This window comes from Thamnophis sirtalis, unplaced genomic scaffold (genome assembly GCF_051295495.1).
Source record: "Thamnophis sirtalis isolate CommonGarterSnake01/CBP01778 unplaced genomic scaffold, rThaSir2_p1.2 scaffold_15, whole genome shotgun sequence".
In the NCBI taxonomy this organism is placed as follows: Eukaryota; Metazoa; Chordata; class Lepidosauria; order Squamata; family Natricidae; genus Thamnophis; species Thamnophis sirtalis.
In genome coordinates this window covers 34,407,688-34,425,407 of record NW_028261395.1, presented here as the reverse complement: position 1 = coordinate 34,425,407, position 17,720 = coordinate 34,407,688, and the positions used below count along the sequence as shown (strand labels likewise).

General features: G+C 43.1%; 1 protein-coding gene across 1 annotated transcript; it reads right to left on the bottom strand.

Moving 5' to 3' along the window:
- Positions 1–1,863: 1,863 nt before the first annotated feature.
- Positions 1,864–16,388, bottom strand: LOC148042545 (prosaposin-like). The gene is made up of 7 exons (XM_087701980.1): positions 16,279–16,388; positions 14,197–14,286; positions 11,822–12,005; positions 7,766–7,971; positions 6,492–6,572; positions 5,099–5,200; positions 1,864–2,865 (listed from the first exon to the last, which is right to left on the bottom strand). Exons 1-7 carry the CDS (start codon positions 16,384–16,386, stop codon positions 2,830–2,832), a joined length of 807 nt encoding a protein of 268 aa, XP_087558106.1. The 5' UTR covers positions 16,387–16,388; the 3' UTR covers positions 1,864–2,829.
- Between the last annotated feature and the right edge of the window lie 1,332 nt (positions 16,389–17,720).

The following is a 17,720-nucleotide window of genomic DNA, read 5'->3' as shown; positions in this document are numbered from 1 at the left end:
TTTGGCCCAAAATGGAGATATTTTTGCCTTCCCCCAGCCTCCAGAAGCACTCTTGCAAAAAAACGGGCCAATTTTGGTCCATTTTTTGCAAAAATGGGGGCATTTTTGCCTTCCCCCAGCCCTGCTGAAGCCTGCAGAATGTTCTTGGGTGCCGGGGAGGACAAAAACTATTTTTTCTTACTAGGTAGTTTGCAGATGCTCCCTTAGCTCCAGTGAGACTGGAGCGCACCCCCCCCCCCACCTCGTCAAAACTTTTCGTCACCATTTCAGTGGCCATGGCTTGGTGAGGGGGTCATGTGACTGTGCATGAGTGATGTCAAGTTGGCCATGCCCACTCAGTCACATGCCCCCATCTAGCCACGCCCACCAAACCGGTAGTAAACATTTTTGAAACCCACCCCATCTCAATGCTCCCCAATTATCGGGCACACCGACTGTCCTGTGGGTCACTGGTTCAGAAGCTAGGATTCAGGGAGTGATGGCTTTTACTCACAATGGGAATGGGAGTTCTGGGGATTGAAGTCCATGTCCCTTAAAGTCGCCAAGCTAGGGAAATCCTGTTCTAAAGGAACCTGGTAGATATCGGATTTTTGAAACAATTGAACCATCTTTTCAAAAGGCACAATTGTTTTAATGACTCAAGGAGAGAAGCTTTATTCACGGGCTCATTGTAGTACAAAGTCCCTCTTTCAAATGCCTTGTACCCCGACTTGCCACTTACATGCCAATGTTTCTATAGTTACAAGTTGTCATCAAAGCCAATTGCTTCAAAACTTCTCTTTCATTGTGTGTTGCATAAGATCGAGACAAAGCATCTATCCATTAATTAGGCAAAGGCTTGGGTAATCCTCCCCGAACAGTTTCCACCCCCTAAAACCTGCAGAATTCTAAGTGAAAGCTTTGCTTCCTTCATTCATTCATTAGCATCCCATGATATTATAAACGAATCAGATCTTGCACTTATTCCAGGAAAGTGGGTAAGAACTGCAGCTTTAATTAACAGACCCCAGAACACAGAATTATTCAGATCTGGGAAAGATTTGCATACAGATGGTTACTTCTACACACACAAGTAAAGGGGATATATTGTTGTTTTTCATATGCCTAGATACAGTCTTCATCATAACAAATTTTGATGGTCATCGTAATGCACATCTGTACCTTCTGAACTAGCGTGAATCACATTCAGGTTTATGCTATTACAAAAGGATTAGGGTGTGAACAATACTGATAGCAATATCAGGCAGGAGAGCCATGTACCGCCAGTCTAAATATCTGTTCCTATTGGCTTCGCTGGGATGTGAAGAAGTGGCATTTTTCTGTTTTTTCCCTCTACAAGTTTTAAGTAAATTATTTTATTTGTATAAAAGGACTGCAAATCTATTAAACAAGTGTGATTAGATCTGGTCCATGGAGCCGCCCTGAAAACCGCATAGGACCAGTCTCTGCCAGTGAAAATGGAGCACCGTTGGCAGTGGCAGCAGCCTCCGGCAGCCCTCTGCCAACAAGAGCAGAGTTCGGGGGCACTGCCCCCACCCCCCAAGCTCTGTTTTCGCTGGCAGAGAGATAGCAAAACAAACTAAAAGCAGAACAAAACGAAAGGAGAAACGTTTCCCCTTTTGCATTTGAGCATGCAAGAAGGGACAGGAAAGGAGAAAGGGAAAGAGGAAAGACAAAGAAAAAGAAGAGAAGATGGGAAGAGAGCAAGGAAGGAAAAATAAGAAAAGAGGGGAAGGAAGAAGAAAGGAGAAGGAAGAAGGAAAAAGAAGAGAAAGAAAGGAGGGAGATAGGGAGGGGATTATAATGAGAGGGAGGGAGGGTCTGAGGGAAGTCCTGCCTTAGCACTTGGCCACCATAGGAACCCCTGATGTGAATGATGTTGATCTGGGCATGCCTATACCGGCCACATCCACCCCTGCCCCCTCAATGAAATCGAACAAATGGTTTTTCAAGATACATTTTTTATCAAATTTATACAGCCACCAATCTCACAAGAAGTTAATCCAACATATGCATTGGTTCAAGGATCAAAATTTTATTTAGCATCCAATCTGAAAATATACAGGGTTTGTAAAGGTACTGTTGCCAATTAGATAGTCAATATCGAATAGATCAACATATATTTACCCTTTTTTTTTCAGCTGATAAAATGTGCATAAGCATCGAAGGGAAAGCCTCGTGGCTTTATTCTGCATTTCAAGCATAGCTATAAGGTTTAGCATTTACATTATTTTAACTCAGAACTTCTTGAGAAAAAGTAGCAGAGAGGTTTTCCTTGACATTTTTTTAAAGAAGAAATCTTTGAAAAAGATTTTTAAAGGTCCTTCGTGCATCATTGGTGCAACACCTTTTCATATCCACTATCTTTGCAGGGGTTGTGGCTTCCAATCTGTTTGGATCACCAGCATCCTAAAGCATCTCCCCACTTAGTGCAGGGAAATCTCCAAAATGCAACATTGCTATTCACTTGAAAATCCCAGCATAAAATACCTATTCTGGTTATTTTGACTATATGGTTGTTTTACCTTCCTAAAATCGGTTATTGCTATTATAAACACAATCCCAAGGAATTCTTAATCCTTCCACCCTCCTCTTCTCAACTACATTCCTTTCTCACCAGAGCTCAAAACAAAACAAAAAAATATGATTCAGAACTTGATCAGCAAAGGAAATGGTGGTCTCCTTTGGTGACTGAGAGCTTAAGATGGGAAAGGAAGAGGGGCTTCTGCCCAGATTCAGATTTTTCACAATTTTTCACCCAAACCATGTTTCCAGATGTACTCAATGAACATCACAGCCAGCGTTCTTCCACTGCGAGGACCACCTCCTCTAGTTCCACATGTGGCGTTTGCAGTATTCAGTGGCCTACAGAGAAAGGAGAGGGCAGCCGTTTTCAATTCATGTCACAACTGGCCATAAGAAAAAGTTGAGACCTGGAGGCACAGCAAACTCCTGAACTTCCAGAGGTATTTGTCAACTTGTCTCAGTTTTAAATTCATTTTCAATCAAAGTTGAAGATCCCCATTGGAGTAGTCTATAGGTAGTCCTCAATTTACAGCAATTTGTTTAGTGACCGTCCGAAGTTACAACAGCCCTGAAAAAAGTGACTGTTTTTCAGAATTAGGACCATTTATTTTCTTTTATCAACATATAAACATGCGCGCGCACACACACACACACACACATACACAAGGAATTCCTCTGATTAAGTACAGTTAGTCCTCAACTTACAACAGTTTGTTTTCAGACTGTTCAAAGTTATAACGCCACTGAAAAATATGACTTATGGCCATTTTTCAAACTTACGACCTTTGCAGCATCTCTAGAGTCATGTGATCAAAATTCAGGTGCTCAGCAACTGACTCATATTTATGACAGTTGGAATGTCCCAGGGTCATGTGATTTCCCCTATTGCAACCTCCTGACAAACAAAGTCAATGAGGAAATTGGACTCACTTAACAACAATGTTACTAACTTAACAACTGCAGTGATTCATTTAAGAGCTGTGGCAAGAAAGGTTGTAAACTGGGGGGAAAGTTCACTTAACAAAGGTCTCACTTAGCAACGGAAAAGTTGGCCTCAATTGTGGTTGCAAGTTGAAAACTACCTGTATTCTAGTGATATTTTCTTGGAAGAATGAATGAGACTTATTCAGACTTCAGTGAAACGTCACCCACATCTAAGCATATCTACCAAAGAAGTTGCTTCTGGCAACTCTGACAGACCTGAAATTGTGAACATAATGCTTTCCTCTCCTATCTTTTTAAATATGTATATTAATGTAAAATAAAGTTACTTTTCAAAGAAGGGAATTGGTTCGTAGACATAAAAATGTCTTTGCAATTTGGCCTCTTGTAATGAAAGAACTAGCAATAGTACTTATATACTGCTTTACAGTGCTTTACAGCCCTCTCTAAGCGGTTTACAGAGTCAGCCTCTTGCCCCCAACAATCTGGGTCCTCATTTTACCCACCTCGGAAGGATGGAAGGCTGAGTCAACCTTGAGCCTGGTGAGGTTCGAACTGCCAAATTGCAGTCAGCAGAAGTAGCCTGCAGTACTGCACTCTAACCACTGCGCCACCAGGGCTCATAACTAGGAAAGCTATTTTGGACAAAAAGAAAGGTTCTGTGTTTCATCAATGATCCCTTGCTTGGCACCTTATTGGTGGATCCATAGGATTGTGTGTCAAGAAAGTGACAGCAAGTTTAAGAGAATGTTATTAGTAGTCCAGAAACTCTACAAATGAATTCTGCTGCAAACTTTTTTTAAAAAAATTAATAAATCTATGCATATGATCTTATTGCCTCAGTTTTTCTTTCTTTAATCCTTCCATGGGTATTGGTTTGTATAGGACAATGATGGTGAATCTATGGCACCCGTGCTACAGGTGGCACGCAGAGCCATTTGTTAGGGCATGCGAGGTGTTCCCTTTCAGCTTCAGTGCGCTGGCTAGCTGACTTCGGCCTTCATTTTCAGCTGTTTTTCGCCTACTTGGAGGCTTCCCTGAAGCCTCCGGAGGGTGAAAAACAACCCAACGCACAAACTGGAAGTTCAAGAATAGACTTCTGGTTTGCGCGTTGGGCTGTTTCCCCCCACCCCTCCGGGGGACCTCCGGCATGGGAGGCTGTTTTCGCTCTACCCAGGCTCCTAGAAAGCCTCTGGAGCCTGGGGAGGGCGAAAAACAGGTCCACCATGTCATCCTGTGCCAAAAGGGGGGGGGAGGACAGGGCTCGCACGTGCATGTGCGTGGGGGTCATGCACATAGAATTATGAGTGTGGGCACGCCCGCGCACGAGTCCCCTGCGCTCCCCCCGCTTTTGGCACACAATTGCAAAAAGGTTAGCCATCACTGGTATAGGATATTGGGCTATTTGTTGCTTTTTCACTTTGCAGCAATGTTTGGCTAAAGAAAGGAAAGCATTAGTTTATAAATAAGAAAAAGAGCAAAAATCCCTATTTCTATCACTAGATACGATTGCCTTCTTTCTACTTCTTCTGAAAATAGTTTTTTTAAAAATGAAATCAGTTTCCTTCTTTCCCTCCTTACTTCCTTACCCTCCCTCTAATCCTCCTACCACCCCCATCCCATCAATTACCTGGCATTGTTCTGCAGTCTCAGGATTCTTGCACCAGAAAGTCGGGCCCCGGGAACAGGCCTCCATTTCTACATGAGGGGGTTCAGGACAAACTCCTACTTTCTGTGTGGCAAAAGAGTGAAATATTAAGGTAAAGGTTCCCCGCCCGCACATATGTGCTAGTCATTCCTGACTCTAGGGGGCGGTGCTCATCTCCATTTCAAAGCCAAAGAGCCAGCGCTTTCCGAAGGCATCTCTGTGGCCATGTGGCTGGCATGACTAAACACCAAAAGCACATGGAACGCTGTTACCTTTCAACCAATGGTCGTCATTATTTTTCTACTTGCATTTTAAATGCTTTCGAACTGCCAGGTTGGCAGAAACTGGGACAAGTAATGGGAGTTCACTCCATTACACGGCGCTAGGAATTCGAACCGCCGAATTGCCGACCTTTCTGATCGACAAGCTCTGTATCTTAGCCACTGAGCCACTGCATCCCTGTGAATGCGGTGAAATATTACTTTGTTAGAAAGAGCTTTATAAAACTATTTAACATTTACTCTTCCCTATCTCCCCGCCCCCAATAAAACAGAAATAATATTTTCCTGTTGACGAAAGCTCTGTGGGGTGGAATTTCACAGGGCCATCTGACCACCTCTTCCTTTACACTTAAAAGGGCAGATTATTCTTGCTAGAGATCCAGAGGGCTGTGCATACCTACCACGTCCCTCCAATCCTCTTTCCTGTTTTATTCTTCTGCTTCATATTCAGCCTGTATATTGCAGAGGGAGAGCAGGGGTGGGCTGCTACTAGTTCGCCCGGGTTCAGGAGAACCCGTAGCTAACGTAACTTCCAAATCCCCTGGCTGGCCCCACCCACCCCTCCCCGCCTCTTAAGAGTCTCCACATGGCCCGTTTTGGATGTGAGGTAAGTGTAGGGCCCACATGGAGGCTCAAGGAGGGGGGAAACAGGCCTCTCAGAAGTTCCGGAAGGCCAGAAATGGGTCCGTTTCCGGTCTCCGAAGGGCCTCTGGAGCCCGGGAGAAGCAGTTTTCGCCCTCCCAGAGGCTTGAGGAGATCCTCTGAAGCCTGAGGAAGGCAAAAACAACCCTGCCATGGTGCAGGAAGCCTATTAGTCCACTCCCACCCAGCAACTGGAATTGCTGAAATTTTTGAAGCCCACCCTTGAGGGAGAATAGTACTTGGAAGCCTGGGGTTTTCTTTATTATTGTTTTCTACTTTTGATTTAACATTCATTTTTGAGTCAGGTAGCCTCCAGAATTGATTGCCTTCAAGGACTGGCAAGTTACGTACAGTGAAACGGCAAGTCCAATCAGTGGCACTCATTCCTAAGAAAGGTTTGGTAAAAGTAGGATTTAAACTGCTCACCCGCCGAGTTTTCCAACATGACTTACCATACACACAAAGGTTGGTTGCATGACCTTTATCAGAAGATGGATAGCAGCTGGTTCATATTGGACCACCAATTGATCACACTGTGAGGAAGCAAAAAGAAGTAAAACTAATGCAGGTGCCTGGAGGTGCCCTCTAGCTTCAAAACCAACTAAACCTTTTTCTCATTCCAATCAAATGAATGAAGTGGAATCATGATAACTGGAGCAACCTTCTCGATTCTGGTATACTCCAGATTATTCCCCGATATGTTGATGTCCAGTCCAACTGAAGGACTACAAGGAGAGAGTTGGTCTGGAAATAACTCCTCGCCCCAACTCCCAAAGAATTTCACTGGGGTTGCCCAAACTCTTGTCGCTCTCTTCATGATCTGGAACCTCAAAGCTTTTCTTTCATCTTCTCAAAAGTTGTTCAGCAAGCACTGCCCAACTAATGTGAATGTTCCAACCACCTTGGGTTAACTGTTTGTAACTCTTCAGGAAGGTTATATAACCCATAATGCAGTTAATTTAGGGGATACTCCTCTTTTTTCTACCAAGCCTAACAAGATGGGGAGAGAGATAAACAACTGAGTTGTTTATCCAGTTTTTTTCTTTACTCTTCCATAGCATCCTAACTCCTTGGAAATTTGTCCACAGTACTACTTACTGCACCGATCCTCTAACTATGGCCCGCGGGCCAGATACGGTCCACCAATGCAAAGTATCCGACACGTGGAGTGGTGGGATTCATCCCTGCCCCTTTCCCTGCCCCTCACCATCAGCCTTATCTTCCAGCAAGCATCCACCCCAGCTGGTTAGTTATTTCACTGATTGAACTGAACGTCTGGTCACACCGCTGCTGCCCAAGGTAAGGCTGAAAGGTGCTGGGGAGGACCAGTTGACTGAGGGGTGATCTCGCCAGTGCAGCCACATGATCCAGGGTCAGTAGGTGAGGGGAGGGGCTGCTGCTGGCTTGAAAAGCAGCTCGGCTGCCAGCTTGTAAAGTAGTGCTTTAAAAGTTTTTAAAAACGCTTTAAAAACAGCTTTTCGGGATGTTTTGCATAGCCATATGATCCAGGGCCGGTGAGTGAGTAGGAGAGGGGCAAGTACAGCGAGGACAAAGGCAAAATGGCCTGCTAAATTGGCCACACCCACCCAGTCACATGGCCACCTAGCCATGCCCACCCAGTCACATGACCACCGAGCCACGCCCACCCAGCTGATTTGGCCCTCCAACAGTCTGAAGGACTGTGAATCGGCCCCCTGTTTAAAAAGTTTGAGGACCCCTGACTTACTGGGTTTACCAAAGCTTCTGGGAGTATTTGGCATCCCTTTTCAAGGAAATCTCCAATCTGCACTTGTGTCTCATTCTTCTGCAGTTCAACATCAATATAATTAACAAGAACTACACACATGCGACACATTTCACCATCCTTGCCTTCTGATACTTTCTCAAGGGCTACTTTCTTCTCTGGAGCCATTTCCTCAAGAGCTATTTTCTCTAGACAACAAACAAATAAACAAGGATTAGTGTGCACAGCTGAACTTCAACTTACTGCATTTTTCGGAGTATAATACGCACCAAGATTTTCAAGAGGCAAATTAAAAAAAAAGATTTTGCACTCTGCAGACCTCCCAAAAACAGCCAGTTTTTTGTCAAAAAAAGGGCACGCATAGTCTTTAGGAGGCTTACGGTATAGTGTGCTCCTGAGGGCTGGGGACAGGGCAAAGAAGGGCCTGGTTTTTTTGCTCATTTCTGCTCTCTCCAGCTCCCAGGAGCACTCTGGAAGCCTCCTAAAGGCTCTGCACATCCATTTTTGCAAAGGGGCAGGGTTTCAGGAGGCAAAAAATGCTGCATTCAGTGTAAAAGACTCATTCAGATTTTCACCCTCCTTTTTGAGGGAAAAAGGGTGCGCCCTATACTCTGAAAAATACAGTAGTTCTTGTACATCTATATGTATAACAATTAAAATATTTGAAGTCATTTCTCAGATTAGACATTCCTAAGGCAGGACAGAACAAGCTGTAAAAAGAAACCCAAATGCCAATAAACAAACCAAAATTAGAAGCCGTTTCAACAAAGCAATTTTAAAGGTTATGAATTCAGAAAACAATAACACGAGCCAAAATGTATCATCTGGTTTGTACCTGATGTTTAGCACAGGATTAAGCCAGGGGTGGGCTGCTGGGGGTTCGCAGGGGTTTGGGAGAACTTTTAGACAAGATTCTGTGCAGCTCGGAAAACCCCCAAATCCCACTCCTGGCTGGCCCCACCCACCCCACCCTTCCCCTCCTAGGAATCGCCATGCGGCCCGTTTTGGATGCAGGTATGTGCAGGGCATGCACAGAGGCTTGGTTAGGGCAAAAAATGGACCTACTGGAAGTTCAGGAAGGCCAGAAACAGGCTTGTTTCTGGCCTCCGGAGGGCTTCGGGAGCGTGGGGAGGCCATTTTCACCTTCCCGGAGGCTCAAGTAAAGCCTCTAGAGCAGTGTTTCTCAACCTTGGCAACTTGAAGATGTCCGGACTTCAACTCGAATGCTGGCTGGGGAATTCTGGGAGTTGAAGTCCGGACATCTTCAAGTTGCCAAGGTTGAGAAACACCGTGGCACGACAAAAGCGCGGTCCACTAAAGCGTGCCCGATTAAAGCGCGTACTTGACGTCATCAGCAGCACGACAAATATGACTGCGGAGAAAAAAGGGCACTTTAAAAAGCGCTTTTAAAGCAAGCCGATTCACTTAAAGGTAAGGGTTAGGGTTAGGGTTAGGGTTAGGGTTAGGTTAAGGGTTAGGGTTAGGGTTAGGTTTAGGGTTACATTAAGCGTTAGGGTTAGGTTTAGGGTTAGGATTAGGTTTAGCGTTAGGTTAAGGGTTAGGTTTAGGGTTAGGTTAAGGGTTAGGTTTAGGGTTAGGTTGGGGGGGTTAGGGTAAGGTTTTCGTGTTAATTTTAACTTTACCGCTCACAGCGTGATGTTTTCGTCGCGCTGTGATGATGTCAGGTACGTGTTTTCGTCGAGCGCGCTTTAGTCTACCGCGGTTTTGTGGTGGAACCGAGAAACACTGCTCTAGAGCCTGGGGAAGGCAAAAAACCCACCCCACCCCATCCCTGTTGTGCAGAAGTCCGACTAAGCCACACCCAGCAACTGGGCAGAGAACCCCTTGCTAATATTTTTGAAGGGTTTTGTTTAATATCATGATTACCTAATGATTACCGGTAGTTCCCACCAGCAGCTGGCCCCACCTACCCGCCCTGGTGCTATCCCGTCTTATATAATCGCCATGCGTTTGACGCCAGGCGCATGCTCACATTTTGGGTTCTGTTCACTTGTTACATTATGTGACACCCACCTCTGGAGAGCTTCTACTTTCTTTGGGCCATTTTTATGGTTTTAATTAGGGAACTGAAGGATTTCTGGAAGGCAAATACTTCTATCCCTATCTAACCCATTAAATATTCCCCTCTGAAATTCAGAAACATATAATTTGGGGTGTGGTTTTGCTGTTCGGACTCCTTTTGAATATTATTCCCATTCTATTTCCTATATTTTGCTTTTTAAAATGGACAAAAATCCGTGTTTCAGAAATTGAGTTCTTTTGCTGGCAAATTTCAGAAGCACAATCCAGAATCACTCATCAGCTGAAAATGAAGAAGGAGGGGGAGAGGGAGTGGGTAGAAGGGCATATAAAACTCCCGATTTGCTCATCCTTTGTTTAAAAGACAATTACTAGGCAGCAGCCTATTAATTCAGGGGAAAGTGATTCAGAAATGGGATGTCCCCTTCAGGGAGATCTGAAAAGTTAGGAGCATCTCCTGTAAAGATTGAGTTTGTAGATAATGATTTATTATTAATCTTCATATGCTTCTCTTGGAGTCGGTTTAGACTGAAAAGTCCATCAGGAAGATGAAATTGCCTTTGATTCTTGGAGACTTGGTAGGAATGTCTGCATACTTGGCAGCAATAATGAAGTAAGTAGGCAATGCCTACTTCCAGATGGTTTCTTTTTCAGCTTCTTCATCTATTCAGATTAAGGATGCGAGGGCTCAGTGGCTAAGATGCTGGGTTTGTCAATCAGAAGGTCAGCAGTTCAGTGGTTTAAATCCCTAGCGCTGTGTAACAGAGTGAGCTCCAGTTACTTGTCTCAGCTTCTGCCAACCTAGCAGTTCAAAAGCATGTAAAAAAAGAAAAATAGGAGCCACTTTGGTAGGAAGTTAACAGTGTTCTGTGTGCCTTCACTGTTTAGTCATGCCAGAGAGGTCTTTGGACAGCGCTGGCTCTTCGGCTTTGAAACGGAGATGAGCACCGCCCCCTAGAGTTAGGAACAACTAGCACATATGTGCGAGGGGAACCTTTACCTTTACTTAATCTACCGAGAGAGGTGATTTGGTGAAGTAGTGGGTGAAGCATCTGGCTAGAAACCAAGGGACCATGAGTTCTAGTCCCAGTTTAGGCATAAAGCCAGCTGGGTGATCTTGGGCCAATCACTTTCCCTCAGCCCTAAGAAGCAGACAATGGCAAACCACTTTTGAAAAACCTTGCCCAAATACTGCATTTATCCAGAGAATCAGATGTGACTACAGTTAGCTATTTCCTCATAACCTCCGATTCATGTATGAACATGAATTTTGTAAAAGACAGATATGTTATATTATATATATATATATAATATATATATATTTATCAGCACAAATACAACTATATATATATATGCCAAGACATCTCCAATTCTACGCGGGAGAAAACCCGAATAACTAGAGACCTACATACTAACACCCGTGAAAACCTCAGAAAACATACATACATACATACATACATAATACATACATAATACATACATACATACATACATACATACATACATACATACATACATACATACATACATACATATATATATATATATATATATATATATATATATATATATATATATATGTTGTATTTGTGCTGATAAATAAATAAAGGGAGACCAGTATAGATCTATTTCAAGTTATTTAGCTCTCATCAGCTAGCCACACCCTTACTGGGATTCGAACCTGGGCTATATTACATATTAGGCAGACGTCTTAGCCATTAGGCCACAGGCTCTCATCAATTATCAGCCAAGCCAGGGTGAAAAGTATCTATTAGATTTTACAACCCCCGGTATGCCCAAATATGGGAGGAAGATCACTACTTCCATTCTCTGTCCTTCGGCTCGTCACAAGAGACCATCCAGGCAGAAACCCAATATTTTTACTGTTGCCTTTTTGTTACATTTGTTGTATTTGTGCTGATAAATAACATACACCAATACAATGAATTTCATTCCCATCCTGAAGGCGGAAGATATAGAATAAACATAAAAACTTACCGGTGCTTAAAAATACATCTTCAGGGCAAAAATTGAGCATAATGCACACAGATTCAGGCTTAGTGGCCTCCAGCAGCATAGTGACGACTGCCATTCCGTAGGAATTCACAAAGTCCCTACACTGGGGAACAACTTCATGAGGCAACATGTAACAAATGGTCATCATCTGGTGGACTATTTCCTTCTGAAACATAGAAAGATTTTTAAAAAACAGATTAAAAAGAAATCAAACACCCAATCTGTAGAGAGTGCAAATGAGGGAGAAGAGAGTCATGAAAGGTAGTCCTCAGCTTACAACGGACAATCACCACCACCACCACCCCCGCAAAAAAAAGGTCATGAACGCTTCTGACCATGACCAAATTGATGACCAAAAAAATTCACATTTTTTTCCCCACAGCCGATTTCCCCTTCCGCACCGTTTTTTTGTAAGCGCCAAATTTCCAAAATTAGGTCCAGGTGACGACAGTTTGTGACCAAAGTTATGGAACGAATTATGATTGTCACCAGAGGTTCTAGTGTACTTACAATCTGGAAGTTCCAATGGCCATGCCCCCATGATCATGTGATCACATTTTGGTCACTTGGCAACTGGCTCGCATTTATGGCCAGTTGTGGTCACGGTGTTTTTTCTGGAAACTGGTATTTACTTCCAGTTTCGGGGGGGGGGGGGGGAAACACCTCACCATGGTGGACAATGAGCTCTCTTAATGACTGTGGATTAAGTTTAATGAATCAGAGTGAGTGAACAGCCATATAAATTTTCTTAAATAAAGTAAAATAAAAATCATGGCAATTCACTTAATGGCCGCTACAAAAATATTGTAAAATTGATGACCTGCTTAATGACCAGCATGACTTACGCCTACATTCCCATGCTCCGTGACCCGACAAATGCGCGCCCGACAACAGCGTGCCGACAAAACCGCAGCAATAAAATGACGTCAGTAGCGCGCCACAACGGCGCGCCGACAAAGGAGTGTCGACAGAAGCACGATTAGGGTTAAGGTAAGGGTTAGGATAAGGGTAAGGGTTAGGTTTAGGGTTAGGTTTAGAGCGCGCTTCTGTCGGCGCGTTGTTGTCGGCGCGCTTCTGCGCTCCTTCGTTGTCAAGATTTCGAATTCACAGTTTTCTCCCCGCGGTTTTGTTGGCGCGCTTTTGTCGAGCGCACATTTGTTGGTGAACCCCCGAGCATAATTATGGACATGAGTCAAGGGTTACTTGTACTTCTTTCCTACAGTAACAGCAGAAATGAAAGAAGTGAAGTTAATTAACTAAAATATTGTTCACAGTGAAAGACCATTTTAGCCATTCTTGAGGGATGAGAAATATGAGAGTATTTTTTTTAAAAATCCTCTCTTCTCCAGTTATCTCCTCAAATGTTCTTCACCTTCCCTAAATCAAAAATAAGTTGCATTTAGCCAGCCTGAGTCAATTTTATGATTGGACTAAAGCAGGGGTGTCAAACTCAAGGCCCACGGGCCGGATCCGGTCCACTGGATGCTTAGATCTGGCCTGCAGGGCCATCCTGGAAATAGAAAAGGACAGGCCCATGGTGCTCTGCCTTCACTCTGTTTTCACTGGCAGAGGGTTGCAGGAGGCTGTTGCAGCTGAAAACAGAGCTCGGGGGCCTGTTTTCGCTGGCAGAAGTACCGTGGGCCAGTCCTTCACTGTTTCCAGGGCGCTCAGCAGAGGTCGTATTCAGTAGGTTCTGACCAGTTCTGGAGAACCGGTAGCAGAAATTTTGCATAGTTCGGAGAACCAGCAAATACCACCTCTGACTGGCCACACCCTCATCTATTCTCTGCCTCCCGAGTCCCAGCTGATCAGGAGGAAATGGGGATTTTGCAGTAACCTTCCCCTGGAGTGGGGAGGGAATGAAGATTTTACAGTATCCTTTCCCTGCCATGCCCACCAAGACACGCCCACCAAGACACACCCACCAAGCTATGATGTCCACCAAGCCACGCCCACAGAACCGGTAGTAAAAATAAATGAATCCCACCACTGGCGCTCAGGCCACCACAAGCACCCCCAACATGAATGACGTTAAGCTGGTCATGCCCATTCTGGCCACGCCCACCCTAGCCCCCCGAGGTCAAACATAACCCTGATGCAGCCATCAATGAAATTGAGTTTGACACCTCTGGACACAAGAAAAGCCTCATAGAAACAAAAATCACATTTTGATTTGGTTGCTCAAAATGAGGAAGTCAAAAAAAAAACCCTGCATGCTGTCGTCTTTATTCCCTCTCATAATCTCAGAGGTGAAGGCTTTGAAAATGAATTCAGTCTGCAGAAGACCCTTTTCGAGTTATTTCCCTCTATCACCATTTCCCACAACATAATAAGAGGCTAATTCCAATCTTTCTTACTTCTGTGTTATTGTTCTCCACCATGTTCTCTGCCACTTGTACTACTTTCTTGCAAAAATCACACACCAAATGAGGTTTATCTGAGATTTCCTGAATAATGGAGTTTTGAGAGAGAGAAAGAGAATTAAACAAAACAAATGTGGTAAAATCATATTTTCTAGAGCTGAGCAAAATTAAAACAGGCATGACCAGGAAACATTGCTCTCATTGCTCTACATTTTCATTGGCCACAGGAACAACATTAATGGAATTAGTTCATTGTTCCTTGATTAAGAGGAACTCTGCAATTTATACAGAACTAGCTGATAATCCGGCATAGCCTGGGTATGTATTTATCCCAATCCTGCATTAGAGGGCGCCCTCTTGTGGAGTACTGTGAATCCATAACCATGGCAACTCCACTGTGCTTTACAGTAGAAATCATTTTAAGGCACAACAGACTGTATCTTAACAGAACTTGAATCCAAAATGCACACTATCACTGTTAAAAGTACTGTGACTTGACACCATAGATATAATTCAATCCTTCTCATTACAGTGGCCCAGATATTCCAGAGTTACACATAGAGAGAACATGGACGCACGGAGGGGTGTTAGGGATGTTTTACCCCACAGTATTTGTTTTCAGAGAGTAAGTCATCTGTGTACCACGTTTGGTTGAAATTGCTCAAGACATTCCAGAGTTATGCTGAAACACTCACACACACACACACACACACACACACACAGAGCGATAGATAGATGATAGATAGATGATAGATGATTGATAGATAGATAGATAGATAGATAGATAGATAGATAGATAGATAGATAGATAGATAGATAAGATAGAAATAGAGATAGAGATAGACTGATTGGGGTAGATTGCAGGAGTGACACCGAACTATAATTTATATCTTATCATACTTTATATCTTAAATTATTGTATTCTATTTCAATTTCATTTTAGACTGTATTTTATTCTAATTCCATTTTAAATTGTATTTTATCAAATTCCATTTTATATTGCTTTTATCAAATTTTAGTAATAATTTGTTTCTGTAGCTTTGCATAAGGACTCATTGTCAATATATAAGTATATGGATATAGATAGAAGAAAGAAGAAAGAAGAAGCAATCAGGTTTTAGCCAGCTTTCTTCTCAACTACAATAATGTGAGAAAATTTAATTGTTAGAATGAATTACAATTAATTCTCCTTTGCTAAAGATCCTTAAATGATTTGGTTATGCTTCTTAAATTTTCGAGGCTCTTTCCATTTGTCACCTGCATAGGGCAGCATCAGTGGAAGAGATTAACACCAAAGGATGTCTTCTGTGGAAGCCATTGTTAAGACGATGCTACCTACCCATATGTGGGCTGCACAAATCTGGACAACCCCTAGATGGAGACAAAGAGTCCATTTCGTATCTTTTTCCTGCCATTTAGTGGTCATCTGTATTGTTCAGCTCTTCACCTTAGGTCTCAGGGATTATTCTTTTCCTGATCTCCTATTGAACCTCTTAGTTGTTTCTTCTTCTATGCTTTTAAGCGCACAGTTTATTTTGTTTCCCATGAAATGCCTTCTCAATTTTGTTCAAGGACACATTTCACATTCTACTTGTTTTGGTTTTGAGCAAACCTCAGCAATATCCATTCTCCAATGGTTTACTTGGACAATGTTGTTAGCCTCTGTCCAGAAGTGGTATACACTTACCTTCCCTACTGGTTGGCAAATGTGAGCCTTCTGCAAATGTGAGCCTTCTGCAAATGTGAGCCTTTCGTGCATGTGCTTTTGGCGAAAAAAGGGCCTAAATGGGATGCCATAGAGCTGGGCGTGGGCAGGCGTGGCCACCCACCATTTCCGCTACCAGTTCGGGCAAACTGGTCCGAACCGGTAGAATATCACCTTTGCCTCTGTCCTTCTGCAGACTGTCGATGATAGATAGATAGATAGATAGATAGATAGATAGATAGATAGATAGATAGATAGATAGATAGATAGATAGATAGATAGATAGATAGATAGATATAGATAGATGATACATACATACATACATACATACATACATACATACATACATACATACATACATACATACATACCTTAACTACTGTTCCATACAAGTCTGAAAAGTACTGTATTGCCTTCAATGGATCAAAAGGCTCCAGTTTTGTAGCGTCACAGAATCCAATTTTACCGCAAATTCCCATCGGTGACTAGAAGAATAAAAGGTTCCATTAGAAGCTAATGTTTCATTTTTATGAATGCCATAGTATTGCATAGTAACCATATCAAGATTTTTCATTTGCTACTTTTGGTATTTGGCTGTGATCAGACATTAAGACATGACTGTATGAAGTTAGCATATGTGGATTTTTACATGGATCCCTTAAAGAGATAGAAAGCTGCAAGGTCCCACATTTTACTCCTTTGATCAGAGGTATTTAGCAGGTTCTGACCAGTTCTGGAGAACCGGTAGCGGAAGTTTTGATTAGTTCGGAGAACCAGTAAATACCACCTCTGACTGGCCCCTCCCTCATCTATTCTCTGCCTCCCAAGTCCCAGCTAATCGGGAGAAAATGAAGATTTTTCAGTAACCTTCCCCTGGAGTGGGGAGGGAATGGAGATTTTACAGTATCCTTCCCCTGCCACGCCCACCAAACCACGCCCCACCCACCAAGCCACACCCACAAAACCAGTAGTACACAAATTTGAATCCAATCACTGCCTTTGCTGTAGGGAATAGTCTCCTTAAAGTGGCATGAACTCCAACTGAAACAAGGTTTTGCAACCCTTAACCCCCTATTTCAACCCAAGGCTATTGAGGTTCTCTTCCAGGGGATGAAATTCAATTTTTTTTACTAACGGTTCTGTGGGCATGGCAGGGAAAGGATAATGCAAAATCTCCATTTGCTCCCCACTCCTAGGGGAAGGATATTGCAAAATCTCCATTCCCTCCCCACGGTGGGGCCAGCCAGAGGTGGTATTTGCTGGTTCTCTGAACTACTCAAAATTTCTGCTACCGGTTCTCCAGAACCTGTCAGAACCTGCTGGATTTCATCCCTATCTTCTTCTAATATAAAAATTCCTGTCATTTCATTGAAAACTACAAAAACTGTTGCATAAACCTATGTTGGGGGGATTTAAATAAATACTGGATGACCATCTGTTAGGTTAGCGGTATTACTGGATTCCCAAACTGGGCAAACAGTGAGCTAAGATGATTTCCAGGATGTCTTGCAATATTATAATCTAGGATTCTGTGATACTAGAAAAGGCCAAACATAGGCTCGATTCACATTATGTGGGGGACCACCAAGTGGGTTTGAACAAGGCACTGAATTCTGAATTAACTAAACAGGTTGCAGTCATAATGAAGGTGAGCAATCCTAATCAAGACGCTAGCTAAATAGCAATAGCAATAGTACTTACACTTATATACCACCTCACAGTGCTTTTACATCTCTCTCTAAGTGGTTCACAGAGTCAGCAAATTGCCCCCAACAATCTGGGTCCTCATTTTACCCACCTCGGAAGGATGGAA

What these genes read in the sequence shown, in the direction of transcription:
- LOC148042545 (XM_087701980.1), bottom strand. Translation starts at nt 16,386, where the DNA reads ATGGGAATTTGCGGTAAAATTGGATTCTGTGACGCTACAAAACTGGAG. An exon ending in TGTATGGAACAGTAGTTAAG is followed by an intron (nt 14,287 to 16,278) that starts GTATGTATGTAT and finishes TCCATTATTCAG; the next exon opens with GAAATCTCAGATAAACCTCA. An exon ending in AGACTGCAGAACAATGCCAG is followed by an intron (nt 2,866 to 5,098) that starts GTAATTGATGGG and finishes CTTTCTCTGTAG; the next exon opens with GCCACTGAATACTGCAAACG.